The 14,130-nt window shown below is 62.0% G+C and overlaps 2 protein-coding genes across 2 annotated transcripts; both read right to left on the bottom strand.

Moving 5' to 3' along the window:
* Positions 1-858: 858 nt before the first annotated feature.
* On the bottom strand, positions 859-5,874 carry LINJ_03_0400 (conserved hypothetical protein; the record flags this gene model as incomplete). The annotated part of the gene is made up of 1 exon (XM_001462757.1): positions 859-5,874. The coding sequence occupies one exon, from the start codon at positions 5,872-5,874 to the stop codon at positions 859-861; it is 5,016 nt and encodes a 1,671-aa protein (XP_001462794.1).
* Positions 5,875-8,990: 3,116 nt separating this feature from the next.
* On the bottom strand, positions 8,991-11,033 carry LINJ_03_0390 (putative MFS transporter; the record flags this gene model as incomplete). The annotated part of the gene is made up of 1 exon (XM_001462756.1): positions 8,991-11,033. The coding sequence occupies one exon, from the start codon at positions 11,031-11,033 to the stop codon at positions 8,991-8,993; it is 2,043 nt and encodes a 680-aa protein (XP_001462793.1).
* Positions 11,034-14,130: the final 3,097 nt, after the last annotated feature.

The raw sequence follows: 14,130 nt of genomic DNA, 5'->3' as shown, positions 1-14,130 counted from the left end.
GACGCGTAGTTGTGGGTCGCAGATGCGATGGTGGTGGCGATAAGCGAGAGAGAGGGAGAGACAGAGAGAAACACACAGGTACACACATGATCCACGCACGAGCGGACGGACAGACCGGCACAGGGAGGTGGAGGAGAGGTCGAGGCGGCATCCCACAAGGTTTGCGCACACGTGACCGCACGCAGACAGAACGGCACACGCACGCGACGATGATGTACGGCGCCACCCACTGCACCTCCATGGTGTGGGTGGGGTGCTGATGGACGCATCGAACAGGAAGACGAATGTGTGCTGACAGTGCAACCGTCACGCAGTCGGCGGTGGCGGCGAGAGATGAGGTACACCCCCTCCTCGGCTCTCGCTCCCAACCCACAAGAGGGCTTACATGCCAAGCACCACTGGCGGACACGTCAGATATGCCTCGGCGGTTCGCCCCTCCCCTGACACAGTCGCTTGCTGAGCTCTTCTGTTCGGTCGATCTGATATGCGCGGGACCGGGGCCGTGCAACACGTACATCACACCCATGCGCCAGAGAAGACGGCACGACAGAGGCGGGTGGGCGAGACGAAGGCGAAGACCCCAACAAAGAAGATGAAAGCGAAACATCAGCAAGCTAACCAACTAACCCAAGAGGCCAGCGCAGGCTTGCGACGGAAACGGTTGCGTGCATGTGTGCAACACGGTAAATAGGTGGCGTCAGTCCGTGCACGTGCGTGTACGTGTCCTGACGCAGCGCAGTAAAGGCGATCCACTGAAGTCGAGGAGGGGGGGGGAGGCAGAAGAAGAACAAGCCAACGCAGAGCTGAGCAACAAGCGGCGCTGCGCTGAGGTCCGCTCCGCCTCGCTCGGATACTGCGTCACGGCGATGTTGACAGGGATGACGATAGCGGCGACACCAATGCCGCCGAAGGGGTGGTGCCGAGGGTGTTGCTGCTGCTGCTGCTGCTGCTGCTGGTGCTGATTGTGGACGCAACACAGTGCAGGATGTTTACATTGCAGGGGTTGTCATCCGTCTCTGCATTCTCCCCTGCACTGTCCGTGTCGCTATCCTCGCCGTCGTCAGAACTGGAGGTGGAGGCGACGGTGATGAGGCCAGCGTCCCTTGCGCGCAGTCCAGGCGGCAGCACGCCGTAGAGGTAATCATAGCAGCATCCAGTACCGTCGCTGTGGGGGCTTACGGCGTGCGCGCCCTGTTCCTCCTCACGGACGGCCGCGACGCGTAGCGCCAGGCCCGCCAAAAGAGCGCCGACGCGACGGACATCGCGACGGTGCAGAGTGTGGCCACCGCCTGCCTCGCAGATATCGAGCAACTGTGACCGCCCGCCTGGAAAGCAGTTTGCTCTAACGGCGGCACTGTCATCGGCCTTCGGATGCTGCGCCGCCCCTTCGGCGAAGTTCGACGCCCGACAACCGCGACCATGACAGTCGCTCGTCGGCTGCAGCCAACGGCGAATCAGCTGCCGGCACACGCCCTGCCAATCGGGTGGAGGCGCAGGACAGGGAGGACACTGCGGTGTGGCTGCTGCTGCTGCTGCTTCTCCCGCGTCTCCTTGAGCGAGAAGCTCCAGGGGAGGGATGCGATGCGGCGAGGGCGCCGTCTGCTCCTTGGGCGACATGCCCACGATGCCGTCCACCGCGCCGCTGGCGGCGTTGGGTGCAACGCTCTGCTCGTCTCTGTGACCGGGCCGCGGAGCGTGGGCGAACGCCGGCGCTGCCATGTATTGCGATTCCGTCGTAGTCGCGCCAACTCGCTCGAGCTCGCTGATGCTGTCAAGACCGCTGTTGGCGCACCGGCGCGTTGTGGCCGTTGTTGTTGTCGTCGTCGCTGTATCTGCGGTGAAGGCGGAGCTGGAAACGCTCTCCGGCCGCGGGGAGCGAGCGGTGGCGGGGTGCTCATCCGCGGTTGTCGGTGATGGTGCCCACCACCTCGGCCGAGCGTCTTCGCCACACGAGCCAGCGCTTCGTGAGTTGCCCCATGGATGCGGTTCCGGCCCTCCCACAGCGGAGGAGCGGGCACGCTTGCGTCGGTGCCGCGACGACGACGACACGCCGCAGTTAGGCACATCCTGCTGGGCTCCATTTGGGAGGGCGGGGTTTTGTGCACATCCGCGGCCACCATGGCGCGCGCTTCGCCCTTCAAGCCGCAGCAGCTGCAGCAGCATCAGTGCGTACGTGATGCACTGATCCGCGGCTGTCAACGCATCCATGCGAGCTGCGGGCGCAGCCCCTGTACCGCTGCCGCTGACGTAACCCACCACGAGCGGCAGTATGTACCTTGTCCACAGACCGTCCACGGTAGCCTGTGCTGAACGCAGCTCTGGCAAAGGCGATGCAGCGTCACGGTGGTGGGGCGCTGCCGTCGAGGGCTCCACGCCCGTTGGCTGCAGCCGCGGCCGTGACAGCAGCGCCATGCCCTCAGCGTCGCTCAGCTGCATTGCACCGTAGCACACAAGTCCGAGGAAGACGCGGTAGTACGCGTGGAACCCTTGCGTCGCGGCGCGCGACGGCGTTGCTCGGATGCCGGTGGTGATAGCGTTGTGGCTGTGCGCGCCGCTCGTCATGATCGCCGTACCACCGCCACCGCGATCGCCGGCGTTTCCCATCACGCAAGCGCAGGCGCCGCGTAGCACCGCCTCCGCCTCGTACATCAGCAGCGCCGTCGTGTCCAGGAGCGGCGGCATCAATGTTAGCAGCTCCAGCAGCGCCCGCATGTCCGTGACAGCAGCCAGGTTCGATGCGGACTGCCGCGCACCATCTGCGACCGCGTGCGCGTCGAGAGGGTGGCGTAGCACCCACTGGAGGGAGCGCACGGTGGCGTAGTTGACGTGAGTTGACCATTGCATGGCCACGACGCTGGCAGTAGTGTTGGTGGCCAGGGAATGTGCGGCAGGGGTCGACGACGGTGACCACCACCACCGCTCCCACCGCTGCAGAGGCCCGTGGGTGAACTCTGCGACGCCTCGGTAGATCAACGCATGTGGCGGGAGCACCGACGCGGCTGCGGTCGCGGCTCCCGGCACTGCGCGCGAGTGAACTGAGCAGTCATGGCGTTCGCGCTGGTCGCAGTGCCGCTCGCGCGCCGGAGCGGGACCCCGCTGATGCGCACAGGCGTTCTCACCACACTCCTCGGCACACATCCTCTTCAGCAGCCTCGCACAGTTGCAGAGGCTGTCATGGGGCACGGCGTCGTCGCTGTCGTTCGCACGTGCACTGATGAGGTCGAACACGACGCCGGGATCGTGGGTGGTCAGGAACGCGTGCAGCCGGTTCGCCAGGCCGGTAAAGCACTCCGCCATCCACGCACGGGCGAGGTGGTGCACAAGATCCAGCATGGAGGGGCAGCGAGCACGCCACACGCCGGTAGCGGCGACGGCAGTTGTGGTGGTGGCCACATCGCCGTCCTCGTCTTCCCTTGCGCCGCCGCACCACGGCCGACTCAACAACTCGCTCAAGTCCTGCACGTGCAGCGGGAGGCGATCGCGGACATGTCGGCAAAGACGCTTGTTGGCCGCATCACCGAAGATGGCCTCAGAGAAGACATGAAACTGATGCAGCACGGTGGCGGGATCTCGAGAGAGCGTCGTGGAGGAGCGTGACGTGCCACCGCCGATGTGCAGCTGACCTCCTGCGTTGCATGCGGACCTTCGGACACTGCGGGCTTCAGTGTTGCCTTCTTCCGCTGTATCCATGTCTGCCAGCGCAGCAGCAGCAGAACAGTTGCCAGCAGCGGCCGCCTGGCCGAGGGCTCGCGCGATCGCCTCGATCAGCTGGAAGGCACCCGAGGTGAGCGCGGCGAGCATGCGGACACTCGTCTGCGCATCCGGCACCCACGCAGGCCAGGAGATGCGTTCTAGCGGCGCCTCTGGGGCGAGACCGCAAGGGTCGTGACGCGGGCTTGCCTGGTAATCGCGAGACGCCTCGAACCCTTCGGTGCTCTCCTTGGCGTGGACGAGGGACGCGGCGTGATTCGTCGCGTACATCTGAATCCCCTCCGTGTACGCAAAGGCCGCCACCCAGCACGGCGGTGGGTCATCCCTCCGTGAAGACATGGGCTGTGGACGTGCCGCTGCAGGCCCCGGTGCGCATGTCCCGCTGAGTCGAGGGCGGCACGCACCATCCTGCCTCCACTGCGCTGCCCCCTCTGGTCGCAGATGCGCTCTGATGTGTGCCCCCAGACAGCGTGCCAGCACTTCGGCCGCAACCGGCGGAAGCGTGGAGGTGTGCAGCAACCAGGGAAGGGTGATCCGCAGCTCCATCGACTGCGGCGGCACACACGCGTCGGGGCCCGGGACGGCGGGTGGTCGCCGGCGCATCACGGGCAACAGCGAAGATGGCAGCTCACAGAACGGCTCATGGCGATCAACTGCAGCGGTGGCGGAGCTGCGTGAAGGACGCGCGCCAACGCCATCATAGCCCCTTGCGCCGCCTTGCACACTGCTGAGAATGTTCTGACCAGAGCTCCTGCGGCCTGCGAAGGCCGCACCGTCGCCGCCTGCATCACCAGCATCGCCATCAGCACCCATGCCACTCGCGCCGCCGTGGTGCAGAACACTCGGCGCCATCCCTCTCAACGGTGGAGCAGCACCCCAGTACACCCGCGTCACCGCCGTGGTAGTGGGTGCTGAGCCGTGCGCTGATGCCATCGCTGTGGGTGGACGATAATCACGGCAGGCACCCACCGCAGCAGCCTCTTCATCGTCTTCCGTGCCGTTCACCGCGTCATCGCCTTCGCGAGCGCCGCTGCGGCCCAGAATGCTGCTGTCCACAGTGCTGCTGAGATGAGTAAGGGTGGTGGTGCTGATAGGTGCCTGCTGAAGCACCGGCCCTTCACTATCGCCGTCGGCACACCGCGCCGTCGCCGGTAGTGACAGGCTCAGCGGCTCATAAGCCGTCACGCACCAGTGCGGAGACGACAGCAGCGACGTAGGTGCGCCGTCTGCATCGGCCATTGCCACCCCTGCGCGCGGCGGTGTGCTGCACGGTGTGCGGCGCCACAGAGCGACTGGGAAGCCGTCATCACCGTCGCCTGCGCGAGTTCGCGCTTGGCTGCGGTCGCCGCTCGCCGCGACGCGCGTGATTGGCGGACTGCCCTCACATGTCAGCGCGGAAAGCGCTTCCACGCGCCTTGGCAGCCACACCCGCAGCGGCTCCAGGCACGTGTGAGGCACAGCTCCCACCACCGCACTAGCCTCGCTAGGCGTTGGCAGCGGCGCGTCGACCGTACACTGACGCCGCGTGGTTCGGCTGGACGCGTTCGTCATCGCCATGACCCGCTGCCCGGCTTCCACGATGCTGCTGTACGAGCGAGTCGGAGCTTTCGAGAACAGATCCTCTTCTCCCGCCGTAATGGTGAGCTGGTGCGCCGACAAGAGCGCCACGCGCTGCTCCTCTGCAATCAGCTCCTCGTTAAACAACTCCTCCAGCGTGCGCGAGGTTCGTGGTGAGGGTAACCGCGGTCGCCGCTCTCGTCTTCTGTGGAAACCATTTTCTGCATCATCGCCACAGACAGCCACCTCCGTGTTTGTGAGCGCGCCATGCGGCAGTGGTAGCGCTGTCCTGCCGCTGCGGTGCATCAAGCGCGCAGCTGAGCGTACGTGGGACTCCTCTGAATCCGGATGTGGCTGCTGTGAGTGCGATTTCTGAGTGTGGTCGATGCGGGGGCTTTCCTGCACCAGTACCGTTCTGTTTTCGCCTTCCTGCACACACACCATTCGCACTCGTGTGGGGGCCGGCGTTGCCATCGGCGACAGCTGCGCCGGGACGCCGCCGATGTTCGGCTCAGCAAGTTGCATCTGCCGTGCCGGACGTTGCTGCTGCTGCTGTTGCTGAATGTGATGCCACATACCCTGCGAGATGGCGTGCAGCCTCGGCATGGCGCCCTTCTGTGCGCGCCTGTCTGTCTGTCTGTCTGTCTACTCGTCCGTCCGTCGGCGTGTGTTGTTCGCGTAGACGTACAAAGGCAGCGACGACTCTGCGTATCTAGCGGCCTGCCTCTTTCTCTTTCTCTGAGTGTGCGCGCGGGCGATGATGATGCGTGGCGTGAGTGCGTTTGCGAAATCGGTCTATGCGTACGTCCGCATGCGCGAGAGAATCTGTAGAGAATATCAGTGACTGGTGATTCTATGTGTCTGTTTGCGCGTGTGCGTGCGCGCTTGCGAGGAGCCCTTCTTCTGCTGCTGCTGCTGCTGCGGCAGCGGCGATATCGGCTTAACTCTTGGTGGCCCTTTTCGCATTCGTTCCGCTCTTGCGATGGAGCGATGGGCCGTCGAGTGTGTGTGTGTGTGTGTGGCCGTTTTTCAGAGCAAGTATAAGCGTGCGTGTGCGTGGGATGCGGTCTTGGCAGGGCAATACGCACGCGGTCGCAGCACTGCCACCCCTCTCCTCCAGCCACCGCACCAGAGAGAGAGAGAGGGAGGGGAAGAGAGAAGGGGCATCCACCTAACAGGAACGAAGAAATGACGTCTCCGTATACGAGGAGGAGGCGAGATGGGAAGCCACTTCGTCGAATGATGCACATCAGTCGGCGGGGGAGGGGCCCGCTAGGAGTTGCAGCGAGCTACCTGTGGGCCCCGCCTATAGCACAGCCCTCCCTCCTCCTTCCCCATCAAGCGCACGACCATCACCCCCTTTTCATTTTCTGCACCTGCCTCCGCCGCAGATCAGCGGCAGAGCAGGTGCCGATCATGTATTCGCGTACGTGTGTCTGTCTTTCTGCCTGTATGCCCTCAGCATTACTTTTCTGAAGAGATGCCCTCGCGTTGTTAATTGTTCTCCTTCATTATGGGGCTCTTTGTGTACACATGCAAGCACACCTGTCTGCGCGCACGCGCTCTACCACCTTCCATCATCTTCAGCATCTACTTGCTCAAGACGCAGGCTGAGCGAAACACATGGCCACAAACACATGCGCCGCGGCACCCTCCTCTCCCTCCTGAAAACGTGTACACATCCACACACAAACACACACACACATACACATCCACGAGGGCACCAGCGGCGGTTCCGCAAGTTCAGGAACTGCGCAAGCAGAAAGAGGGTTTTCGACTCTGTGTCAGAGAGTCGAAGTGTTGCATCCGCCGACGCGCACAGGAAAGAGGTCGTTAATAGACAGAGGAGGGGATTTAGGCTCTATACACGACCCAGCGGGCCATGGCGTGGACACACAGAGAGAAACATGGGCAGAGAGAGAGACACCCACCCACCGACACACCGTCCCCCCTCCTCCCTCCCTCACACACACGCACACACACAAGCACTAAAGAACTCCATATATACATGTATATAGAGAGAGCACACACACACACACACACACGTGTACAGAAACGAGAGCTAAAGACGGGCAGTAAAGGGCCTGCGGCGACGGGGTGATGGGGAGGGAGGGAGAGAGAGAGAGGGGGGAGGGGGGCGCGTCTCATGCCGCCACCCTGTCGTGCCTCCCTCCCCAAAAGAAACAAAGCAAAACTGCGAAAAAGACCACATCAGCATCGAGCAGAACCTGCCGACATCGCGAAGCCGCTACCAGCGCGGAATGCCGCGGGAGGCGATGGCGGTAGGGGTCCTCGCAAACAACGAAACCGAAGAACGGCACATGTGAAAAAAAAATAAGAGACAGAGAAGACAAGAACGCGGACGGAAGAAAGGGATACGAGCTCGGTACCCCAAAGACGCTCCAACGACACACACGCACGGTAAGCGCTGGACACAGAGGCACGCCGTCCGTGCGCCATCGTGCGCCGAGTGATGAGGCAGACACGCAGAGACACGCCCCCATTTCGCTGTTCTGCAGAGCGGCTGCACAAAAAGAAATCGAAGGAGCGAGTGAGCGAGCGAGCGAGGGAGAGAGGCGGCCTGCGCGCGCGTGCGTCTCCGAGTACGTCTACAGAAAAAAAAACGAAGCGAAGGAGGCGTTACACAGAACATATACAGACACACAAACATGTATACACACACATATATATATATATAATAATAGTGATATATATATATATATTATGTAATCCAACTGGACGAGACGAGAAGGGTGAAAAGGCGCCGTCCAGAGGACGTGAGGTGGAAGGGAGGAGGACGGCGGCGGTGCCAGATGGCCGACGGTTGAACATGCATCTGCACGCCCACACCCACTCACCGCCCCCCCCCCCCCCCACACACACACAAACTCCACCGATGGCGCAACTTCGACGGTGTCTAACAAGGCGGCCATGCCATGCATACATACACATGCACACACCACCCCACGCGAGCAACAAATAACACACTGGAGATAGGAAAGGAAGGGGAGTGGAGGCGGGCAGGAGGGGGATTCAAAATGAAGAGACCAGAACAAGCGGAGAGCGAGAGTCAAGCCGAGTCGAAGACCGTGAAGGGGCGAGTAAGCGGACGGGGTACCTGCGTGTGTGTGGGGGTGGGGTGAGTGATGCACGCTGGGGATAGCCTCTCGCCCATGCGCTTGCATGCACATCGCCCGTTGTCGCCCGCCCGTCTGCTCTCTGCTCCGCCTGATTCCCATGAAGGAAACAGAAGGGCAACGGCGCGGTTGGGCAGTGGCAGTTCGGTGATGATGGTTGAAAACTGAAAAGCGCCAGTGACAGAGGGCCAAAGAATCGTCTGCTCGTAGACGCGGATGCACCACCTCCGCATGGGTGTGCAGTGCCCCTCCCCTCCCCTCCTTCCCTCCCACCCCCTCACCGCCCTCCTCCCTCCTCTCTCACCCTGTCCAACACACACTCATCATCTCTTTTTATGTATATATATATGCGTGTGTGTGTGTGTGTGTGCGTGCGTGCGTGCTTGGAACTTTAGAGTGCCACTCCCCCTGAGAGCTGCATCTCTCGAGTTGGTTACCCCTCCCAAGACGTGCAGCGTGACGGCGAAGATGGCAGGAGCCGTGCGTGTTTGGCGAAGCGAGAGGTGAGAGGGCGAGTCGGAGACAAGCGCGCGCGCGTGGGCGGTGAGTGCCATGCGCGGATGTCCCCTCTGCGGCTCTTGCTGCTCAGGCCCTCTTGACCTTTGTGGCCTCACCGTCGTGGTGGCTGTGGGCGGAGTTTTGGTGCGCCACCGGGGGCTGCGCCGCTGACACGCCGACTGGGGCGCCGTCGACGTCGTAATGGAGACAAGCGCCGTTCATGCCCGCCGCTACCGCTGCCGCCGACTGCAGGCGCATCTTGCGCTGCTCGAGGGCCTCGGCCTGGCGCTTCTCGTAGTCCGTGCGCTTCGTCAACGGCTTCGTGAGGAAGAGGGTCACGCAGCCAATAAAGGAGACGACGGTGGCGCCGATGAAGGTGCGCAGCGCCTTATTTTCCGTGGGCGTGTCGGTCAGCACTTCACCGAAGATGAGCGTGAGCAGAAAGTTCGTCAGGCAAGCGGTCCACGTCAGAACCGGTGCGGACGTGCTCTCCGCCATGGGGAAGGTCAGCTCCACAACGTACTCGAACATGAGCGGCATCATGAAGTTCTGGCAGATACCCGCGACCCCGCCCCAGAGCACAAAGACGGCCGTGACGTAGTGCTTGCTATTCTCGTGCACGGCGGGGCCGAAGTGCAGCAGCAGCGTGAGCAGCACCATGACAATCACCACCATCACGGACAGGGCGCACAGAAGCAGCTTGTAGCGGCGGCCATAGCGGTCCACGAGTGGCATAAAGAAGGGGCAGACGACGGTGCCGAGCACGAGGTTGAGGAAGCCGATCCAGCCGGCCATGGCCTCGCTGATGCCGTACGGGGCCAGCATCTGCGGCAGCACCGTCGCCACACCCCAGATGAGACCCAGCTCCGCGGCAGAGCTGATGGCAAGGAGAATGAAGGACCAGTTACTGCGGAACTCGCGGAAGCAGTCCATCAGCACGGAGAAGACGTTCACCGGCTGCACCTCCGGCTCTTCCCTCTCGCTCTCCGACTCCGCGTCCTGAATCTCGTCGATGACGTGCTCCACAGCGGTACCGTTGCTGCTGGCGCACTGGTTGCCCGCCGCCGCCGCCGCCACGTCGCAGCTGCCCTCCTTGCAGGCATCCGTCACGCCGGCTACGAGAGGCTCATTCTTGCCCTTGGCGACGCCCTTCTTCTGCCCGACATGCGGATGCGGCCGGTTGTCAGACTCTTCATCCTCGTCGCTGTGCCGGCGGTGCAACACGTGATCGAGCGCGCGCAGGCGGCGCTCCTCGCGGTTCTGCTGCCGCGCCGCGACGTGGCTGGCGGCGTAGCGCGGCTTCCGTGGAAAGAGGAAGACGACGAGAGCGAGCACCAGCGCCGCGTAGGCGAAGTGAAACCAGAAGAAGTTGCCGAAGTGCTTCTTCGACTGCTTATCCGGGCCCACGAAGAAGGTCGGGATGAGGACGCCGATACCGCACCCGAAATTGAGCGCCGAGGACATGACGGTGTTCGCCACCATGCGCTCCTTCTCCGGGAACCAGCGGTTCGATATGAGCGGAGGCGTCGCGATTGTGAGCACCTCCGTGAAGCTGTTGGAGACCTGCGCGAGGTACAGCAGGGCCGCGTTGGGCCACGCGTAGAGGGCGATAATCTTCAGCAGCGCACCGAGCGCGTTCGCCGCGGCGGCAATCAAGACGCCAATCTTGATGCCGGTCACCTCGTACAGCTTGCAGCTGAGGAAGACGATGACGACGTAGGCGATCACGTAGGTGGTGGCCAGGAAGTTCACTTGTGTCGCGTTCATGTGGAAGTACGTGCGCACCTCATCCACAATGGGCGAGAAGGCGATCCACTGCATGGCGTTGGAGATGGAGAGCAGGCAGAAGATGGGCGCCACCGCGAAGCGCCACGGATCACCGCGCAAGCGGTTTTCCTCGCGCTGCTCGATGTGGGAGAGTGCGCGGGTCTGGGCCGGGTGCAGCAGCGGGTCGGCGTTTTCGTCATCCATAGCGGCGACGAGCGCAGCATCGTCGATGTGGTTCTCCTCCTCCCGCAACGCGAACGCCAGCACTGTGTTTGATGGCGTCTTGGGTTTGACAGACCCTGACGGCTGCTGCGCAGCATCCGCGGCTCCGCGGCGGTGCGGCTCTTTGTTGTCGAGCGGCATTCTTCAGGGAAGGAATACAGGCGGGCGCAGAGGAGATGCTATGCTAGCGCCGTGCGAGTGCGTGTCGTGCTGCCCGTTCCTGAAGCGACACCACACCAGAGGAGGAGGAAGAAGCGAGGGAGAGAGAGGCAGCGACGCGGGAGCTCGGCGAAAACGGATGTGGGCGTCACAGACGTCGATGATCCACCAATGTCAGGCCTTTCCTCCCAAAACAGCGAAGTGCGCTGCGTCTTTATGTTGTTTGTGGGCGCTCTTCGTGAGGGAAACGGGGGGAGGGGGAGAACTCTGTGACTTGACGACGTGTTCTACAGCGAGGGAGGGAGGGGGCGGGGGAGAAATACACAAGCTTGTGGGCACGTGTGTGTGCGCATATCATCATGTCAAGCCAGCAGGAGAGGGAGGCGTTTGGGGGTGGAGAAGGGGCGGGGGTCGGTGAGGAAGGAGGTTTGAGGAGTTCGTGAGAAGGACGGGCAGGCAGAGAACACAACCATATGTATAGGCGTATACATATATATGTAAAGGCATTCACCTCTATATTCGCTGCGTGCATGCCGAGCACCCCATCACACATACGCGCGCACGCACCAAAGGCCACGCACACAGACGTGAGGTGAGCGGTGGCGCAGCCGCTACGCTGCGGCGGCTGAGCGCGAGCAAGAGCGAACGAAATGGAGAACCCCTCTTACCCCTTCCTTACTGGCCTCCGTGCAGAGGTGTATGCGTGCCTGTCTGTCGGTGGGGTGGGTGGGCGGGTAGGGTGGGATGTGCCTCGTGTCGGCTGCTCGATGCAATGACCGGTTTCGTCTTGAAGGCAAACAGAAAGGAAAGGAAACGAATTTGCGCGCTTCGTTTTTTTTTTCTTGGCTATGCATCGCGCGTGCACACACACACACACACACGCGCGCGCGCGCGAAAAAGAAAACGTAAAGCAAACGGAGGAAGCAGGCTGAGCATTGGGAGGCAAACACATGCATACATATGTATGCATGTGCACACCATATATCTATATTTTTCCAAGACACGCACCGAGGACAACGACAGCGGCGAGGTAAGGGCTAAGGGGAAGAGAGAGGACACGTCACGACCAACACACACACACACACATGCACACGGACGTGTGCGTGTGGTACGTCTTGCACACCGTCCCCCTCTTCACACATGCCGTGAGGATGCACGTTTTTAGTTTCGCTTGGGAGGGGAGGGGAAGGGCTGGTGGGGTTTATGGCCAGGAGAAGAGCCCGCCCCCGCCTCCTCCCTGCACACAATATATAACATACCTATACCTTATCTGTATTCGCAAGAGCAGCAACGTCGAAGGAGGAGGGGGTGTTTGTGTGTGCTGTATGTGGGGGAGGGGGGGGGGAGGGGGTGAAGAAAGGAAGAGGAAGACGCTTGCAAGGGATCAAGGCAAAACAACAAAAAAGATTATATATATATAGACGCGCAAGTACGTGCACACGAACTAAAACAGGGGAACACACTGATGATGAAGCAACGAGGAAGGGCGAAGGCATGAGGGCGTTGCTCGTAGCTCGGCGTCGGCGTGCGTGCGCGTAGGGGTTTAGAGAGAGAGAGGCAGAGGGAGGGGGAGGGGGAGGGGCCGCAGGAGAAAGGTACCGCTGTGTCGTACCTGTTGCCTCTTTCGTTCCCCAAGGGCCACCACCATCTCCACTGGCTATGCTCCCCCCCCTGTGCGCGGCACCGCTCGCATTGTTCTTCGCCCCTTTCGCGCTCCGTCTCTCGCTCGCGCTCGCGCTCCCTCCCTCCCTCCCTCCCTCCCTCCTCTCTCGCAGGAGCCGGAGAGCGCGCGCGAGCACACGCACGAAAACAGAACGGCCATCGGCAACGCCAACCCACAAGAAAGCAAAAGATCTCCAAAAAAAAAAAGATGGAGCAGGGCAGAAGGATGGCACGCCGTACTGCGCGGCGATCCCCCCCGTCTCCCCCACCTACCAATCCCCCTCCTCCTCCTCCTCTTCGTCTCAGAGGTCTCTCGAGCATGCGTGTGCTATATCGACCGCACCCACCGCTAACCTCGGTGCCTCACTTGCCCATGTGAGCGAGACGACGGCCACTTCTCCGCTCCGCTTTCAGTGCGCTGCCACGCTGCCCTCTATGAAGGGCAAATGAAAAGAAGAGACGCACACGATGTCTCGTGGATGCGCGAAGGTGGATGGTTCTAGCGACAGCGGTAGATGGCGCGCATGCAGAGCCCCCCCCCTTCCACCAAAAAAAAAAAACGGGCGTAGCACCGCGACATGAGAGAACGGCAAGCCGCGAAGGAACAACAATGCCGGCATTACACGCAAGGAGCAAGAGAGAGGGAGGGGGTGTGGTCTCGAGAGAAGAAGGCGGATCTTTTCCGCGCCTCGCGTCAGCTCCCGAATGCAGTACCAGGTGAGCCTGTGCCTGTGCGTGTGTGTGTGTGTGCTACTGAGGGCTACGTGAACGCGCAATGCCACGCAGCTTCACCAGACGCGCCAGGACGCATCCAGCCACACGCGAGAAGACAACAACGAGCACAAGAACGCGCAGAGAATGGCAGCAACCATAAAAGTAAAAAACAAACGCGAGGGCGCGTCCACACACGCACACGCACAGGCCCGAATAGATAGACGCACACATCTACCGCTATATCTCAATGGGTAACAGGGTAGGTCTGTGTGCGTGCGAGAGAGCGACAGAGGAAGGTACACGAGCTCACAGAGAGCGTGGCGTGGCGTGAAGAGAAGGCTCGGTTAGCCTGCACCCTGTGGCACGGGCATGCATGACGACGCCGAAGAGCCAGCAAGTGGGTTTCGTCGTCACGGACGACAGAGATGGCGGAAGGGAGTCGGGCTGCCCAAGAAGGGTCCGAAACCGAAGAAGAGGGGTAAGGCAACGCACGCGCTGCGCACGTATGCACGGTGCTACGCACGAGCAAAGGAGAAAGCGAGCGAGCTGAGGACGGGGGGGGGGAGGGCTGGATGGTGTACGTGCATGAGTGCATCTGCGTATCTGTGCCTGGGTCTAGGGCGACATCCAGAAAAGCTCTCTCTCCTTTCCCTCCTCCGCACCGGTGCCTTCATCTTCATAAAGCGCACACTGTCTTCACCGC

Source organism: Leishmania infantum, chromosome 3, assembly GCF_000002875.2.
Source record: "Leishmania infantum JPCM5 genome chromosome 3".
Taxonomy (NCBI): domain Eukaryota; phylum Euglenozoa; class Kinetoplastea; order Trypanosomatida; family Trypanosomatidae; genus Leishmania; species Leishmania infantum.
The sequence above is the reverse complement of the archived record's forward strand: the minus strand, read 5'-3'. Positions and strand labels throughout refer to the sequence as shown.